This window comes from Brassica oleracea, chromosome C9, assembly GCF_000695525.1.
Source record: "Brassica oleracea var. oleracea cultivar TO1000 chromosome C9, BOL, whole genome shotgun sequence".
In the NCBI taxonomy this organism is placed as follows: domain Eukaryota; kingdom Viridiplantae; phylum Streptophyta; class Magnoliopsida; order Brassicales; family Brassicaceae; genus Brassica; species Brassica oleracea.
This window is the reverse complement of record NC_027756.1, coordinates 9,882,916-9,902,438: the sequence shown is the minus strand read 5'-3', so window position 1 is coordinate 9,902,438 and position 19,523 is coordinate 9,882,916. Positions and strand designations below refer to the sequence as shown.

The 19,523-nt window shown below is 32.5% G+C and overlaps 2 protein-coding genes across 2 annotated transcripts; both read left to right on the top strand.

Moving 5' to 3' along the window:
* The first annotated feature begins 268 nt into the window (after positions 1-268).
* On the top strand, positions 269-1,411 carry LOC106314278. The gene has a single exon (XM_013752179.1). The coding sequence runs from the start codon at positions 287-289 to the stop codon at positions 1,409-1,411; it is 1,125 nt and encodes a 374-aa protein (XP_013607633.1). The 5' UTR covers positions 269-286.
* A 5,404-nt stretch (positions 1,412-6,815) lies between these two features.
* Positions 6,816-9,262, top strand: LOC106315503 (scarecrow-like protein 28). The gene has a single exon (XM_013753245.1). It carries the CDS (start codon positions 7,138-7,140, stop codon positions 9,049-9,051), a length of 1,914 nt encoding a protein of 637 aa, XP_013608699.1. The 5' UTR covers positions 6,816-7,137; the 3' UTR covers positions 9,052-9,262.
* Positions 9,263-19,523: the final 10,261 nt, after the last annotated feature.

The window sequence follows — 19,523 nt, the reverse complement described above, 5'->3', positions numbered from 1 at the left end:
CTTTTATTGATCGTATCACTACGAAACTTCACTCTTGGACTGTTAAATTCCTATCGTTTGCGGGTAAAGTGACAATGATATCATCTGTCATTTACTCCATGGTTAACTTTTGGAGTTCAGTATTTGTTCTCCCTAAGTGGTTCTACGCGAAGGTGGACTCTCTCTGTTCGGGTTTCTTGTGGAAAAACAGTACAACGTCGGCAGCAGGAGCTAGAGTTTCTTGGATCAATGTCTGTAAGCCGAAATCTGAAGGGGGGTTGGTCTTCGAAAGCTCGAGGACTTCGAGATGGTATTCAGGCTGAAGAGGTTATGGCTCTTCTTTTATGGCTCTGGTTCGCTTTGGGTCCCTTGGCTCATCAACAACAGGTTCGGGGGAAGAAGTATCTGGTTAGTGAACGACGCGCCACGATTTTCGAGTACAGTTAGGAGCATGTTACAGCTGAAGCAAGACCTGTCGCTGTTTCTCCGATGCAACGTTGGTAATGGGTCCAAAGCGTTGTTCTGGTACGACTATTGGACTGAGTTAGGTCCTTTAATCCTCCTACTAGGTTCATCCGGGCCGAGGTCTCTTAGGATTCCTCTCTCAGCCACAGTCTCTCAAGTTGTTTGTAACGGTCACTGGAACCTGCCTCCGGCGCGCTCCGAAAATGCTCTGACCCTTCAGATTATTCTATCTACTATGTCGGTTCCATCTGCAGCTAGCAGCGATGATGTGTATTTGTGGAGGCAGGGTTCTGGTGGTTTTGGTCCATCTTTCTCATCGAGGGTTACTTGGGAGAGAATCCGGGTCCCTAACCCCCCCGTTGATTGGCACAAGGTGGTTTGGTTTAAGGAGGAAGTTCCTCGGTATTCCTTTATCTCTTGGACTGCTTTCCTTGGTAGATTACCAACCCGAGATCGTCTAATCTCTTGGGGACTACAAGTTCCGCCAGGTTGTGTCCTTTGCTCTCTCGCTGATGAGTCTATTAGTCATTTATTCTTCGATTGTTCTTTTGCGGTTGCTACTTGGAGTCGTTTTTGTGGCAGGTATTTGGCGTCTCCACCGACATCTCTAGCTGCAGTTGTTAGCTTGTGTCACAACCTTCAGGGCCCTTATGCTCCTCGCGCAGTAGCGGTTTTGAAGCTCCTCAACCAGGTCGTCATCTACTCCCTTTGGCGTGAGCGGAATGCTCGTATCTTCAAAGGCGTCTCGACATCTCAGGAAGCTACTTTCAGGGTGGTCGATCGAGCAATGCATGATAGGCTCCTATCTGTGCCTACGACCGCAGCGTCTGCTCGCTATCCACTGCTCGCTCTCCTTCTCTTCTTGAGCTCTATTTCTGCTTTATCTCCCCTTATAGTTAGTGCTGCTACATTTCTCTCTTTCTGTTGCTGCTGCTCTTGTGTTCTCTGCTCCTTTTCTTTTGTGTAATAAGTTGTGGTTCACAACATGTAAAAAACTAAAAAAGCTGGTATAAATCTTAACATTTAGACCCAAAAAAAAAACACGACGAGAAAGAAGAACCTTGGACGAGTATAGTGGCGACTGTTGTAAGAACCTTAGTTCTATCTTTTATAGCATGAGGAAGGGTGTTGGTCCGATTAATCGTCCAGACCTAATTTTTTTTTTAATTAGGTAACCAATATAAAGGGAGAAAAATATGTCAAGAAGATTTTTAGAGAAAAAGACCAAAATAGCACTAAATCAAGTTTTTGTTCCCAAACTAGCACTCAAGGTCAAAAGTCACAAAAATAGCACTCAAGGGGTGGAGTTTAGGGTTTAGAATTTAGGGTTTAGGGTTTAGAGTTTAGGTTTTAGGGTTTAGAGTTGAGAAGTGAGGTTTTGGGGATAAGATTTCAAAATTTGAAAAATAAAAAAATTTAAATTTTTCAAAAGATAAAATGCTATTTTGATCATTTTAGTTTTTGATTGCTATTTTTGTGATATAAACTTAGAAATGTGCTATTTTGGAGATTTGCCCAGATTTTTATCCTATTAACGCCATCTTTTATATATTTTTTTAATTCCTCACAATGATTCAAAAGATTTTTGATGATTTGCTTCTAAAACTAAATTTGATTTCTTAACATATATGAAATTATATAGATCCTTTTTTTTATTTGGATTCATATCTTTTTTATTTATTAATGTTTTAGTTAATTCGATGTAAATAAACCATAACTACGTAAAACTATTCCTCAAAGATTGACGCCAAAATAGTATATCCAAATTAAAAGAAAACCTATTTGAAACCACAATTGCAGAATTTATGCCTCGAAAATTCCCATTTGTTTTAATATGTAAATATGTTATCTTAGGATTCAATACTCTAACTGCAAGAATTAATTAGTTAGGAAAAATTAAATAACACACGAAAAGAACCAAATAGTAAACACTAAATAATGCACCAAAAAATAAATTGACTAACTATAGTATTTAATTTATAATATAAATAACTACCTACAGTAATAAGTTTAATTTTGTTTCTTTGACTATAATATTTATTTTTATTTCTATTAAAAGATCACTAAATTGATAAAATGGTATACTATTAATTTTAATACTCCATGTATTTAAAAATGATGTGTGTTTTGGAGTTTTAAACATATTAAATGTTGATATAAATGCATGATTTTAGTGATTAATTATTTCCTACAAATTTTACCAATCAAAATTCAATAAACACAATTAATTTACTCTAAATTTCTAATTTACCATTATTACATAATAAAATGCAATGAAAATGCAAAAAATGTATATTTTGAAGGAATTTTTAAAACATGGATCATTTTAAAATAGAGGGAATAGTTAATATTGACTCATTCACATTAAAGTCCCGTGTTTATCAGATAGCTTATCAAGCCAGGCTGTATGCATATGCATGGGGTGCATTTGCACCGAGTTTTTTTTTTTTAAAATTCTAGCCTAGATTGGAGTTAAATTTTTAAAAATTTATATTTTGTTAAATAAGTCCCATTTTTCTTTAGCTTAGGGCCTATTTTACTTTTGAGACAGGTCTTATCCAGATACAGTATGCAAATGTTCTATACAAATAACATGTTTACATATTATTACGTCTAGAGACTATGTTCAGATATCCAAACGAACAACATCTTAAACGTTCAGAACTGTTGGGATAGGAAGGTAACTCATAATTTACAAATATTCATATTTGGTGGTATATACTCCATGTCCCTATATAGGCATGGACATTTTACCCGAACTGATCCAAAAAAATTGGTTCGGGTCAGGTATATGGATAATGTCATTTTATTTCATGGGATCTTATTATGGAAGATTGGGGGGTTTTGGATCTAAACCGAACCGAACCCTAGATCTGATCGGCTAACAATGGACTCGAATTTTAATAATCCTAGTCTAATATTTATTGTAAAAAGTGAATTTTTCAGGTGTAAATTCATGTATACAATAAAATGGATCTTGCTATACTCGAAATTTATAAAACATACCTGAAAATTACAAAGGAATCAACCCATAAAGTATCCACAAGTGACAAGACCCAAAGACTGAACCGCGCGAGACTATTTGTATCCGAATATAGAGGTTCTTTACATGTATAAAATTGTTTACCTTAATTAACCGGTCCAAACCCTACTTGAAACTGAACCAAAACTTTCCAAGTACCTAATTGAATTTGAATGTTAAGGACCCGGACCCAACTCGAATGCCCATGCATATCCCTATAGGCTTTGGCCTTTTAAATTTACAACTTTCTTTTGAAACACAAGTGGATATGTCAGGTATATGTAGTAAGTATTATTTTACAACTACGATAAGAAACTAGATTTAGTTTATAGTATAAAATGAACGATGAAGACTAAGACAGTTAGACAAACACTACTCAAATTGTTGTCTCGTTACGAAGTGCAAATCAGTCATTACGTTAATCGCAAGGCACGGAAGTCTGAAGATGTGATTCGTATAAATCACAAACACATGTGTGGCCATCGTTAAGCGTTTGCTTTAATCGCACCTACAAGCTTAAGACTAAACTATTTTCTTTACGTGTGGTGCTTGACCTGTAAACAGCTTAGTTCTTGACTTTTTGATGGTTCGAGTTACATTTCTTCAGCGCCCGGTCATGGTTCAGCATTGCGCCTACGCTGTCAACCACGAGAACGATCTGTAAAATCGTAGAACCCAAACATCCTTTAATCAAGAACTGATAATATCATCCCAATGGATCATATCAAATAGTGATCTCCATGAATGTAAACTCCCAGTCACTATTATAGTACTGAATCTCTAAATTCATTCAGGCCAATATTTTACCTGAAAGCATGCATAGCCAATCGCGTTTCCGAAGTGGAAATTGGCATTACCGGTGCCCTGAAATGAAGAATAAAAATAGTAAGGTTTTGAATTCAAAAGCTGTTCTCAACTTGAGATCACTGGAACATTTGGTTGCTAATGTTGTGATGAATTTGGTTATGAATTTGAGCTTACGATAGTTACACGCCATATCCAGAGATTGTGCATCACAGGACTGTGGAGAGAAACCCCAAGATATACACAGAAGAAGAAGAAGAACGAGAACTTCATATCTACGTCAAAACAAAAGTAGAGTTTGATTATATGCAAAGGCTAAAACATTGCAGAAGAGAACTGCTTTTACCTGCCAATTCATTGATGAACAGTGCCCATAAGCTAAAATATAAAGCTGAATCTCCAACCTAGGCAAGTTAACATTGATGAATACAATTCTTCAGAAGAAAAAATAATAATTAGTTCACTGAGAATTAAGGTACTTACAGAAGGGTAAGATTTAATAATTGAAGAGATCGCTAATTAAGTAGATGAAAGAAAGCCAGGAAGCAAGGGCAGTAACATAAACAGAATATTTACGTGGAAAACTATTAGGAAGAAACTTCTGAAGAAGTCGAAAACTTCAGCAAAGAAGTGAAAGAGAGAAGAATATCAATTAGTGGTAATAGAAAAGCAGAGATTTCTTATTCCATGTGACTTTATACTTAGCAAAAGGCTCCGATGTTCGGTGACAGATATTCGATACTGAGAATGAAACCATATGTCCTATATTAAGGGGCACAGGCATACTAACATCAGAACGTCTAAACTTATATGATATGACTTGGAATCTAACTTATCGAGCTAAGAGTTACCTCTTGAACATCTCTTCGAGCACACCATGCTATAAGCCACATAAAACCAGCACACAGAGCGACGAATAACTATCCTTAATTTATACAAGAAGATAAAGAGAAATACCATTTAATAGCACACAACAATTTTTAATAGATTTCATTAAAGAGCAAAAAATATAAATTTAATGGGTTACTTACTCTAGATTTTGGGAGGAGAAAGGGGTTTAGGGTTTAGAATTTAGATTTTAGAGTATATAATTTAAAATTTTAATTTTAAAATATTTATTTTTACAAAATGTATTATTTATTAAGAATAGTTTAGTCTTTTATTCTTTAATGAAACATATTATAATTAATCATTTTCTTCCTTATGTGATATTTTATTGATAAAAATTGTTTAAAAGTATTTTTGTAGATTTGCCTGAAGATAAATTATACCCTCTCTTTCCAAGTTTGAATAAGGATAACTCTTACTGGTTCATCAATGGCGAGTAATTCTTCTTTCTTGTTGAAGTAATTCAACACCAATTAAATACAAACACTCACGATGATCATTTACTTTGTTACTTTTTAAATTCATTTTTTAGTTTTCTACGTACTTTGTTTAAGACACCAAAATTGAAAACTGAAAATTGCATATTTTAGGATCAAGAGTTTTTACAAGATCTGCTATGAGCGTAGGTCTATATTTTCCAGTTTTTTAAAAAATTAATGTACAGATTTTTTTTTTTTGTAAATTGTAAAAAGTTGTTGGGAATTACACTAAAATGTTTAGAAATCCTTAAATCTCAGGGTCAGTTCTTTATTTTATAAATGTTACGGTAAAAGAAAGAATAATAAATATATCTATTTTCTTAAGACATAAGTGAAGACATATATTTGATGACATGTCTTCTTCTTTCTTTCTTTTTTGAGCAACATTTGATGACATGTCTAACTTTTTTTATGTCTATCAAATTGTTTTTTTAATATGTTTTATCCTATCAAATTAAATTAATAATGCCTTGTTGACAAAAAGAGTAAACTATGAATAGTAATGCTTTTTTTTTGTTGTGTATGTAAAAGTCGTTTTGTTTTTGGCTTTCCCAATGAGACCACTTCATTGATATGTCCGTACACACCCAACACTCTCCAACCTCCCCCCAACGGTCATATTTCTCCGACAATTGACAAAACGGTCACTAAACCTTCAACGAAATTTACACCGTTCGATTATGTAGATCCAACGGCGCATAAACATCAAGAGTGCCTCGTATAACACTCACTCTTCCCAACACTGAAAAAAAAACAATCTACTTTGAAAAGGAAAAGTGACAACTTCAATTTTCGAAGACCCAAGGAAGAAAACAAACTAAAAAAGTCGGTGAAGTATGGTATTTGTAGAACAACCCTGTATAGTACATTCTGTAGAGTGTTAGAGAGAGAGAGAAACAAAAGTGAGTGAGTGAGAGAGAGAGAGAGAAACAGAGGGAGAAACAAAGGAACGATCTTTGAGATATAACTTCGAGCAGTTGCAGTGGTCTCTGAGTGAATTTCTGATCTGGGGATTTTGGCAAACCGGAATGGAGAACCGGGTTTACAACAACTTTCGAGTCTGCTCATCAACTGAGGAGATTTTCTTCTTCCTCAAGAGCATCCTCTGTGCATGATGATGTGAATTCGTTGGTCGTCATTATCATCTACATTTTTAGATTTTGTTTGTGAAAGGAATCCGATGATTGTTTTTAATGGTAGATTGATTTGAGAAAAGTTTATTAGATTAGTTATATTCTTTCATTCTTTTAATTCAATATACATTTAGGGGTGGGGATTCATTTCATTTTTTTTTTCTATTTCTTTCTCTCAACACTGCATATTAAGTCACAAAAAAAACATTCTTTCATTTGATTTCACAAAAATTCATTATTCATCTTCATTTAGGACTATTGGTTATATTTCATTTCCCATCGGATTCCATTTTTTTCATCAATTGTTGTTTGTGCAAACACACACACACACACTTAGACATTTGGGTGGGTTAGAATATTGTAGAGGATGTTGGCAGGTTGTTCAAGTTCATCATTGTTGTCACCGACCCGAAGACTAAGGAGTGAAGCAGTAGCAGCAACAGTTTCAGTACATTTTCCCATGAACACACAGAGACTGGACTTACCCTGCAGCAGTAGCTTCTCCCGCAAGGAACCGATTGAGCGCAAGAGCGGTGGATGTTCCCTTAAGCAAAGCATAAAGCTTCCACCTTTGGCAACAACAAGAGGAAACACAGAAGGGTTTTCATGGAACAACGACAACAACATAGTGAAGAAGAAGAAGAAGAGTTTGAAGAGATTTGCGGAGGAGAACAAGGAAGACAAGTCTTGTCTGAGCAGAGTGAAGAGGCAAAGAGGCGGAGATGATGATCACAACAGGGGTTTCTGGTTTGAACATCTCACCACGCAGAACTCATCTCAAGCATTACCCTTTTCCTTGACATGTTCAGGTGATGACTATGAAGAAAAGGTTTGGTTTGCGCCAAGCGAAGTGATCTCTCAGCCTTTACAGAGTAATAATCCAAACTGGGCTAACTCGGTGATAACCACCGAGTTAGCTGGTTTAGGCGATAAGGACATTGACAGTAGTAGCCGTCCTGCAGCAGTTAAAGAAGCTTCAGGATCATCAACAAGCGCATCATCAGACAGTCGACACAGAGTACCAGAACCCACAAATGGTTCACGGAATCAATATTCACACGGAGGAGGCAACACGGAGGAAAGGACCATCAACAACAATCACATGAACGACTCGCAGAGAGATTTCGAGCTTGTGAATCTGCTCACTGGATGCTTAGAAGCAATCAGAACAAGAAACATAGCAGCCATTAACCATCTCATTGCAAGAACAGGTGAACTTGCTTCTCCTAGAGGAACAACACCAATGACTCGACTCATATCTTACTACACAGAAGCTTTGGCTCTAAGAGTTTCACGTATGTGGCCTCACATCTTCCACATCGCACCGCCTCGCGAGTTCGAAAGAACCCTCGAGGACGACGACGCATGGAGGTTCTTGAACCAAGCGACACCGATCCCAAAGTTCATTCACTACACAGCCAACGAGATGCTACTCAGAGCGTTCGAAGGGAGAGAGAGAGTTCACATCATCGACTTCGACATCAAGCAAGGCTTACAATGGCCCAGCTTCTTCCAAAGCCTAGCTTCAAGGTCAAACCCACCGCGACACGTGCGCATCACGGGCGTCGGAGAATCAAAACTCGAGCTCAACGAGACGGGAGACCGTCTTCACGGGTTCGCAGAGGCGATGAATCTCCCGTTCGAGTTTCATCCCGTCGTTGATAGACTCGAGGACGTTAGGCTGTGGATGCTTCACGTCAAGGAAGGCGAAGCCGTCGCTGTGAACTGCCTCATGCAGATGCACAAGACGCTTTACGACGACGGGACAGGAGGAGCCGCGTTTAGGAACTTCGTGGGTTTGGTCAGAAGCACGAACCCAGTCGCGGTCGTTATAGCCGAACAGGAAGCGGAACACGACTCGGCGCAGCTCGAGACGCGTGTCTGTAACTCGCTCAAGTACTACTCGGCGGTTTTTGACGTGATGCACACGCATCTCCGTGCGGATAGCTTGATGAGAGTCAAGATCGAGGAGGTTTTGTTCGGGAGAGAGATCAGGAACATTGTAGCGTGCGAAGGAAGTCATCGGCAAGGGAGGCATGTGGGTTTTGGGCAGTGGAGGAGGATGATGGAGCAGTTAGGGTTCAGGAGTCTCGGAGTCTCAGAGAGAGAGGTTTTGCAGAGCAAGATGCTGCTTAGGATGTATGGAGATGGTGATGAGGGATTCTTTAATGTGGAGAGGAGCGCTGAAGACGGTGACGGCGGAGGAGTCACGTTACGGTGGTTGGAACAGCCGCTTTACACAATCTCGGCTTGGGGAATTGGAGGAAGTTCTTCGTTTTGAGATAAAAGAAAGTTTATAGGGTTTAGAGACTTTTTAGAGAAAAGGATAAATGGGTTTTTATTTATTAAGATAGCGAGGAACAAAAAAAAAAAAAATTGATTTTATTCTTTCATTCTTTTTGCTTGGGTAGGATTTTTTTTTTCTTTATATGAAAAACTTGAAGGGTTAGAAGAAATATTTTGTACTAGTTTGAATTTTTAATATATTTTTTCTTATCAATAACAAAGGTGAAGTTATTTTATAAGCGTAGTGATAATCTACTTTATTAGTTTTATTTTCTTTTGGAGAAATTCCTAAAAATAGTCATAAATAGTTTTATCATAAATATAGTACACAAGATCAAAATTCAAAATGATCAAAATGTTTCGTTAAAAAGTTAGAAAAACACTTATAGCCTTAAATGGTTTCAAAATGATTTTTACTTTTTTAATGAAATTTTTTTTGGTCATTTCTTTCCTTATGTGATCTAGTGGTAAAAAAAAATGTCATTTTAAAATATTCTATGAAATTTTCCCAAATTGTTTTGCTAACGGTTTTATATTAAAAAATAAACACAAGTAAACATTCCACAACTTTTGTGTCTGAGAAAGAAAAAAAACAACAAGTGTTGTAACAGTGTTGTATTGATGTGAGCCTTATTTGAGGTCTGTCCATTAAATGGGTCATTTTCGATTCATGGTTTTAACTTTTAATCAAGGAACTAGGATAAGATCCGCGCCTTGCGCGGGATTAAGTTATTATTTTTATTATATTTTGGAGAATGAAACAATAGTTTGGCTTCATTTGGATTACGGGTGTTCAACCCGGATATCGGGTTAGTTTCGGTTCGGTTCGGTTTTTTTCGGTATTTGGTTAGTAAAATATAACTACTATTCTAAATCAATATTTACTTTGACTTTAGTCTTTCACATACTTTTGAAAGATTTCAACTGGACGACTAAATTGATCAGCCAATCTTGTTGCTTTAAATCATTAGTGTTTATATATATATATTATTTAGTTTGAATATTTATTAAATAAAAATTCATATGCGTTATATTTTATGATCATTTGTAACTTATTATAACAAAAAAATAATCTATTGATCACAAAATTTTCAGAGTGGGAATATTCAAATTTCTAATAATATATAGACATTTTGAAAAATTCAAATATAACATATAAGAAAAAATATAAATGTTTTTATTATATATTTAATGTGATTTTTTAATATCTTTCAATAATATAAAATTAAAATATAACATATACGAAAAAATCTAAATTTTATTTTATAGCTAATTTGATTGTTTAATTTATTTTAATAATATAAAATTAAACAAAAAATGATGGAGGAGATATACATTGTTATCAAATCTTTATTATTAAACTCATTAATTGTCATATATATATTAGTCATTTATGGTAATTCCGTAGGTTTTATTTAAGGAAAGAAAATATCATATCATATCATTATATCATATAGTTTGACCAACTTATGTATCTAACAACATATAAAAATCGAATGTGGACCTACTTATTTTTCAATTGAATGTAATTGACTACCTAATTGAGTGCCACCTATGCATTGGGGCCTCTTTTAATTAATACAAAATTGAGGTTACATCTTTTCAAATGTTCCTCAATTAATATATAAGGGATTTCACCTTCTACAAACTCTGTGCCCTGTGGCTCATTCACGCTGTAGTGGCTCCTAGTTCGGTTGTAAAAGAAAAGTTGGCATGGGTGATTGAATTTATGAAGGACGATTGCATTTAATCATTTATGATTTTAGTGGATGAAAATATTTGCAAGTCATTTTCGCCAAGACAATAGAAAACCTTGAAGTAAGTCCATTAGAAAAATCATTTATATATTACTCATTCCGTTTCAGAAAGATATATTCCCTCCGGATACGAATGTAAGATGTTCTATATTTTTATCTTGTATACAAATGTATGATGTTTTGAGATATAATTAATGCATTTATTTTTAAAATTTAAACATAAATTGAAAAGTAAAATTATGAATGGTGAAATTTTATTGATATAATCAAAAAGTAACAATTAAAATAATGTATTTATTGTTTCTTAATATGTGTGTAAAACCTTAAACATCTTATATTTAAATTCAGAGGGAGTATGTTTTAGGTTTTTCAGACTTATTAGAAAAACATATCATATTTTAGTTACCAATGCATAATTTTCCGTTATCAATTATTCCCCACAATTTTTAACCAATAAATTTTTAATAAACACAATTATGTTTTCGAAGTTTACAATTTTTAATTACTTTATGCATTGAAAATGTAAAACATATACTCCCTCCGTTTTTTAATATAAGTCGTTTTATAGAATGTTCCAAATTATATGACGTTTTTGGTTTTATATGTAAAATTTATTAACACTTAATGTAATATGACCAATGATAATATACCTTCTATTTTATTATTGGTTGATTTGTGGTTAGGTAAATAATTGATGATGTTTTTGTTTAGAAAATATAAAAATTAATGATTTTTTTAATCTAAGTGCACAATTCTAAAACGACTTATATTAAAAAAACGGAGGGAATATTTTTTGAAACAATTTTTTTATCTAAAATATGGATTTTTTTGGAACTGAAGGAGTAAGATATATTCTAAATAAAATGTCCATAGAGGAAAGAATCTTGTTAACTTCTACATATATCTTTCTCCAGCCTCACTTTTTCGCGACAAATAAAGGCATTTCAGTTTTTTTGGCGTCAGCAGTATATGTGCGCGCATACCGGTACGAGAGATCCTCTCTTCTTTTCATCCTCGTCTTCCTTTTTGCTATCATTTCGTTCGTCTGTCTCCTTTCCGATATACACGCGAATCTTAGTCAGGTTTTCATTTTTGGATGTGGCGAGAGGTGTTTCAAACTCGGTGGTGACTTGTCTTGCTCTGGCTTTTCAAAGGTGGGGCAGCGACGGTCGTGGTGGTGGTCATTTTTTGGGTTAAGAAAGTTGAACTGTTTTCTCCTCACAGTAACCTATGGTTATCATTGTTCGTGCGGAGGAGGATAGGCTTGGCTCCTTCTCTGCTAGTTGGCGGATGTTCTGAAGGTTGCTAAGGGATGCTTCTCTTTCTCAGCGGTGTCGTTGAGAGGAGTTCTCTTCGCCTATTTGTCAAGGTGTACTCTGGTAAGTTCTTCTATTACAGTGGCGAGTCTTGAGCACTGTATGCAGCAGTATATAGTACATGGTTCAGGTCCGGCTTGCGTAGTTATGGTGAGTAGTTATAACATGTAGTCACGGTGCTTTTACACTTTTGGAATTCTCTGCACAGCTTATTGGTGATTTTCATTTCAGAGTTGGCCTCCGATTTTTTGTCTAATAGGTCTCTGACACCGGAGATAGTTTTCTTTTAGCGTAAATTTATCTTTCGGTTCTCGAAGATCTCAAGAGTTGTGGAAGATCCCAGTTGCAGCCGTTGGTCGCTATGGTGTCGCTCTTGGTCAATGTGTACATCCCATGTTCGCATTGGTTCACTTAGCAATTTGCGGTGGTGCATTTGACTTTTCTGTGCAGGTTTACAGGCTACATGTAAAGGAGCACCAATGATTACAACCTGTTTCTTGTTCGGTTAGGAGTAGCAGTGGTAGGTGGACGGCTTCGGGAATTTGCGATGGTGCATTTGACTTTTCTGTGCATTTATTATATTTGTTACAAAACTATACATTATATCATATTAATAGATATGTATTTAATCTTTGTTTTGTTATGGTTATGTCTTCCAGTTTTCCTAAAAAAATAAAATAACTATTGATCATAGTAGATAACTTTTGCAAACAACTTAATTATTATTTTATATACTATTTTTACCGCATTAACTTATTTGATATGAAAAGTTATGATCACACACAACCCTGACACTGACGTATGTTACATAGGAAATACAAAGTATTTTATATTATTTTTACTATTCTTTCAGATTTTTTTTTTTTGAAAATTCATCTTCTAGTAAAAATAAATAAATTAGCATACATAACCATAAAATATTAGTTAACAAACTACATGTAGCAAAAAGTTTTGCTAGAATATACACTGTAATTCTATCATTTATTTTATTATTTCATTTTTAGCTTAGACGCAGGGAAGTACTTGTATACTAGTGATTTCAAAACAGTCACAGCTGAAAGATATTATTTATAATTTCTCCTGGGTTAAAAATTAACTCAGAATTTGTAAAATAAATCCATAGGGAAAAATATTCTAACTTCAAGAAGGTACCAACTTGAACATGATTTTATGATATGAGAATAAAAAACAAAGGACAAATTGCACGAAGTTTGTCTCCTACGTACTTCTTCTAATGTCCTTATCTCAGTTTTCTTGTTTATTTGATTTTACAGTTGTTCTGATGATTTTTTTTGTTGGTTCTTTATTGTTCTGAAGGTAAATTATATTTTCTTGTCGTTCTAATCTTTGTCGTACAAGCTCGATCGAGTCTTATCACTCATGTGTCACTCTCCATATAAAAAGAGAAACACGAGAATTGGATGTCTTAAAATCAATTTGTTCTTTTTTTTTTTTGAAAATTTAGTGACGTGAAATATCTTTCGACGGATGGTTCTATTTATAAAAATATTAATTGATGCACGGAAGGCTTACGGAGAGCCGAGCCATACAATGAGGTTGGTCGGAAAAGTAGGTCACTGGTGAGTCTTAATCAAAAGTGAAAGAATCATATTTCTGGTCTCTAAACTGTTCAATTAACCAAAATAAATCGCAAAATATAAACACTTACATCAGTCGTTAGATTTGTAAAAATATTAGCTATAATCAGTTGTTTTTTATATATGCTATAGTCAGTTGTCTAGTTCATCATTTCGTTATAATAGATATGTTATATGCTAAAGAAATAATGAAATATGAAAAGATATGAATGTTAAGATTAAATAAAAAAATTGTTGACAAAAAAATTAAATAAAATGAGAGAATTTTAATTTTCTAAGAATTTGATACCATTTTTCAAATTTATTTTTAAGGAATAATCATTTTAACAAATACTTTAAATTTGTGATGAAAAACTAAAATTATCTTTTTAAATCATTTATAAATGTTTTAAAATAATTTTAAATTTTGATACCATCTCTTAAAAGGAGAGATTTTCAATTTTACCATGAATTAGATACTAAATTTTAAATTTACCTTGAAAGAATAAATACTTTAACCATTTTCATTAAAGGAAAATCACTTTAAAGGCATGAAGAAACTTCGTTATTCATCTGTTTTCAATTCTCACACCAAGTATTACTGTTTTTAAATTTATAATTAATAAGAAACATGCTACATCACCTTTTAATAAATAACTCTATACCAATCATTTTTAGTTTAAAATTTTAATAATTTTAATCACTTATTTTATATTCTTATATATATATATATGTAGATTTAAAAATTTAACACACTTTATTATTTTCACAAGATGTCAAATATTAAAATTATTGAAACTAATCAAAAGTTAATATTTTTATCAATTAATAATTGTTCTCAAACATTTTATAAATTATATATATATTAATTTTATATTAAATACTATTTACATTTAATTTTAATTAGTGTTTTAAAACTGAGTCCGACCAACCTGTCAAATCATGATTTGTTCTCTATCCAATTACGAATTATATTCAAAACAATTTTTGAGTTAAGTCAGATTTTTTTTTTCAAAAATCTATCTCATTTTGTCAAAACCGGTGATTAAATTTAAAATCAAAATTAAGTTTTCAATTTAAATTTAAATATTTCAAAAGTATTTTATTTAATATTTATCTAGACAAATCACAACAATATGTTTTCACCAATTAAACATTATTTCATATCATTTTAAAGCATTTTTTTAATCAAAACCACATTTATTCTATATTTATCAAAACCACATATTTATATTTAAACACATAATGCATAAACCAAACTAGTAAACAATCAACCCCTGCTAAACGGAATTCTCAATTTAATATTCTTCTTTGGTTTATCAAACTAATATTCTTCTTTGGTTTATCAAACTAATATTCTTCTTTCTCGTCAAATCTTACAACTTGTTGAATAATATGTGCTTGTGTATTTGACCAAACAGACTCAGAAATTGGATAATTCGATTATAAATATTTTGTGCGAGATACGTATGGTCCAGATCCGCGTCGTATAGTAGCCTCGTCAGAGACAAGTGTACCACGTTCAACACGTACGTTTACACGTGCCGCGTTTTCTACTTCGGGTCTTTCACTCGTGGCTCATCTGTAACTACGCGTATAGGTCGTATTTCATTATTTATTTATGTACATTTATGGAACGTTTCGTCTTTTTAGTCTATGTTCCATGTTTCAATTGCAGTTTAGTCATTTAATATTTGTACCGGTCAGCGGAGATAAATAATTGTAACATGGTTCTGCGAGTTATCACTCCTAGTGTGTGGTGGGTGATAACTTATCACATAACTAAATAAAAAATATGGGTGCAGAAAAATAAGTAGATAAAAATACCGGAGAAGTGTTGTACAGAAAAAAAAAATACCGGAGGAGAACTATGAGTTCTTTTTTAGAACTATGACTTGTTTTCAAGTAAATTAATATTGAGGAGAATATTCGAACTTTTTACAGTATGAGTTATGGAAGCATATATTATCACTGGTAAACTTTTATCATCGATTAGGAATTATTTACTGTTTATAAATCTTTAATCTTCATCCTTATTTTAAATGTGAAACGGCAATGTTCAAATGGTTTCCTTGTAATTGTTATGGAATACACTTAAGTTCAAATAATTGCAACTTTCGGCGATGGCCACTGACCATGGCCTAGCGTTGTTTATTTATTTGACATTCTCTATGTCAAACTGCTGTTATTTTATTACATCCCACGTTGTATGATATCTCTGATATTCTATTATTTGATCAGCCATGTATATAAGGTGTTGATAAAAGACTTACGGCTTAATAAACTGGTCAAAATTATATATATATACGAATAAACCGTACGCGTGGTAGCTTCCTGTCGCTTTCTTATTTCTGAGCTTGATAAAGTGATGGTATTCGTATGGGATCTCTTCTAAACTTTTTTTCTGTGGTAAAATCTCTTCTAAACTTGTAGAAATGTATAGTTCGTATATGCAGTTTTGAACTTTATAAATGAAGTTTAACATTAAAAACAAGACACAATAGTAAAGCAAAATTAACTAATTAATTGTGATTCGATAGTTACAAAATTTTATTTTATAACTTCAGAGATCATTTTTTATTCTTCTTCATGTTAGCTTTTGTACTGCATTTTCGATGATAATACTCGATTATTATATACGTGGCAAATGACGAGATTATATGATACTATGAGTTCTAGACGCTACGATAAAAGCTCATATGTGAGACTACAACCGATTAAAAAGTAAAAATTGCAAATCAAACCAACAAAAATGCCAGCTAATTAGCCTAAGTTACAAAAAAAAATGCCAGCTAATTGCACATCGTGAGTTTTTTTGTGCTGACAGTTCTTTTGCTTGGATTATTGTTCCAATCAAATTCTACAAAACAATGAAACGTAATTTGTTCTTACGTTATGAGAAAACACGATCTCTTGTTCGCAATTGTTGGCTCATTGTTATTTTACAAATAATCTCGTTGTTAATCACACGGATAATATTTGAACGAAACCATTTTGAATTACAGTTAACTGAACTAGCAAAACATGAATTCGACCACATACAGCAGTAACAAAAAGTTAAAAAAAAAAACTAGAAAAACAGTTGCTGGTGAAAGTTCTCTGGACACTGGATATTTGATATTTGAATCTTCGGTCTCTTGAAAAATCTAACCTCTATGTAGGCCCGGACACGGATCGGATATCCGGATTTTTGAAGATATTTGTGATCTGTTTCGTATGTCACGGATATTTAATTTTTCGATTTGCTTTGCTTCGGAAAAATACGGATATCCGGAAAATAAATAGATATTTACGGATATTTATGAATACTTACGGATATCTCATATGTTTTGATTAATGCAAATAATCTTAAAATTTTGATACAAATTTGTTTTGTAAAATATTTTTTTACATGATATATAAGATAAAAATTAAAAGAAATAGTGAATCTACATATTTTATAATAAGACAAAACTTAAGAAAAAAAATATAATTGCAATAAATTTATTCATTTCTTTTTATGTAATATTTTTATATAAGTAATAATGTGAATAGAATTTGTCAAATCATATGTTAGAATAAAAATTGTATAATTTTATACATTTAAACCTTTAAATATAATCAAGATATACATGTATTTATATATTATCGGATCGGATCGGATATCCGCTTTCCAAAATTTTAATATTTGTGATCTGCTTTGATTTTAACGGATATTGATTTTTAGTATTTGTTTTGCTTCGAAGGTTTACGGATATCCGAAATTTTCGAATCGAATCAAATTTAACGGATAAAATGTCGGGTGCTACCGCTATGGATCACATGTTTTCGAAAACAGAAAAAGTTTTTTTCTTGAGTTTACTTTTTGCTGAATTGTTTCACATTTTTCTTTGCTTTATGACTTTTTATTTATGAATTTTTCTTAACCATAATTTCTTGAGATTATAGGTGAATGTCACAAATGATATTCAAATTCTTTTAGAATCATACCAATGCAATTAACATCATTCTATTTTAAAAGATTATGTAGAAATATTCGCTATTGTCACGTTTTAGTCACGATGAATGCATAAACTTTTGAATTAGTAACGAAACTGTCAGAAATACTGAAATAGGCACGAAAGGCATAAACAGGAAAAAAAAACATGATTCTTCATGTTTGTTTCGCTGCTATAACTGGCATAGTATTGTCACAAAAAAACGTGACTAACTATAGACAATTTTACCGCAAAATGTTGTGACTAATTACTGCAAAATGTCGTCCTAATTGTCACAATATTTAAAAGCGACTAAAAAATTCAAATTAATTTAACCGTTTCAAATTCATTTAACCGTTTCATTTTTTTGTCATCTTTTTCTTGTCATCCCCGTTTTATTTCTTTTAAATTTATTATACCATCGACTGTTTAAAAATATTAATAAACTAAATATGTTGAATGCGTTAGTGAAAAACTTTTAAAATCAAACAAATGATCTTCTTCCTATTCATATTTTAAATAAGTTTTAGCAATGACTGATTAATAAAATTTTAATTTTTGTAATCAAATAAAATTCATTATTAAACTTATTCTAACTAAACATATTAGCTTTGATCTTGATTTTCAAGCCACCTCTTTTTAATAAATGGAATGATCTTTAGATGACCAAAAAAACTGAACATGTTAGTTTCTGCTGTAAACAAACTCAAAATCAATGAGTTTGCACAACTTTTTTTTTATATCGCTGATTTATTATGACATTACATTTATGAAAAATATTACATAGATGATTCAACAACCGACAATACTACCTGCTTTATGAAGATCTACGTCTAATTGCATCATCTGAGCCGTCCTATGAAGATCAATTCATGACCAGATTTACTTGCACCATGTTGAAGATTCCTTGTAAATCTTTCTTCTGTAGTTTGCATTAATAAATCGCTCTTTCCGAGACTTGAAATCTGGATTTTTTGTAATCTGCAAGAAATTGCATAGTCGAACCCCAGACCTGAAAATAGAAGTTTTTAAACCTTAACCATTAGCCTAGAGTGTTTCCACTGCACAAATGTTCAAATCAGATAAAACATAAGAGAAAGAATTCTGTAAAATGAGAACTCAAATTTGATAACTGGTCAATTCATGAAACGAAAACCAATGAAATTAATCTAACACATTCTTAAAAACACATATTATCATAAAATGATAAAATCTCTTAAAAGTACACTATTAAGAAATATTTTTTTATGGTTCATTTTAAGTGTTGTTTTAGATTTGTGTATAAAAATTAAAAAAATATTTAATTTTATATATTTTTAAAAAATAATATTATTATTTAAAAATTTAATTATATTTCAATCAGTAAAAAATAAACTATAAAATAAAATTAATTAATGTTATATTGAAAATTTGGAAAAATATTAATTTGTAACAAAATTTTATTCTATAAAGACTTAATATAAAACGGAGAGAATATGTTTTCCATGCGTCTTGAAGGGAAATAACTTGACGCCATTGTTGCCAACTTACCATTTCATATAACTTTCAGTTTTTGTTTTGGAAAATCTAAAAAAATATAACGTGTGAGAAAGGGAGCCTTGCATATTTATGTAGCTTATATCCACTCGTATACATATTTGTGGGGCTGTTCAATTTGGTAAAACCGAACCGTACCGAACCGAATCGAAATAGACAATATGGTTTGGTTTTGGTATATACCATATAAACCGAATGGATATAATTTTATAAAAACCATAGGATTTGGATATGGTTTGGTATATAGCCGATTAAACCGAATAAACCGAATAAAACCGATTAAAAGTAGAAACATATAAATATGTATCTATTTTATAACAATACA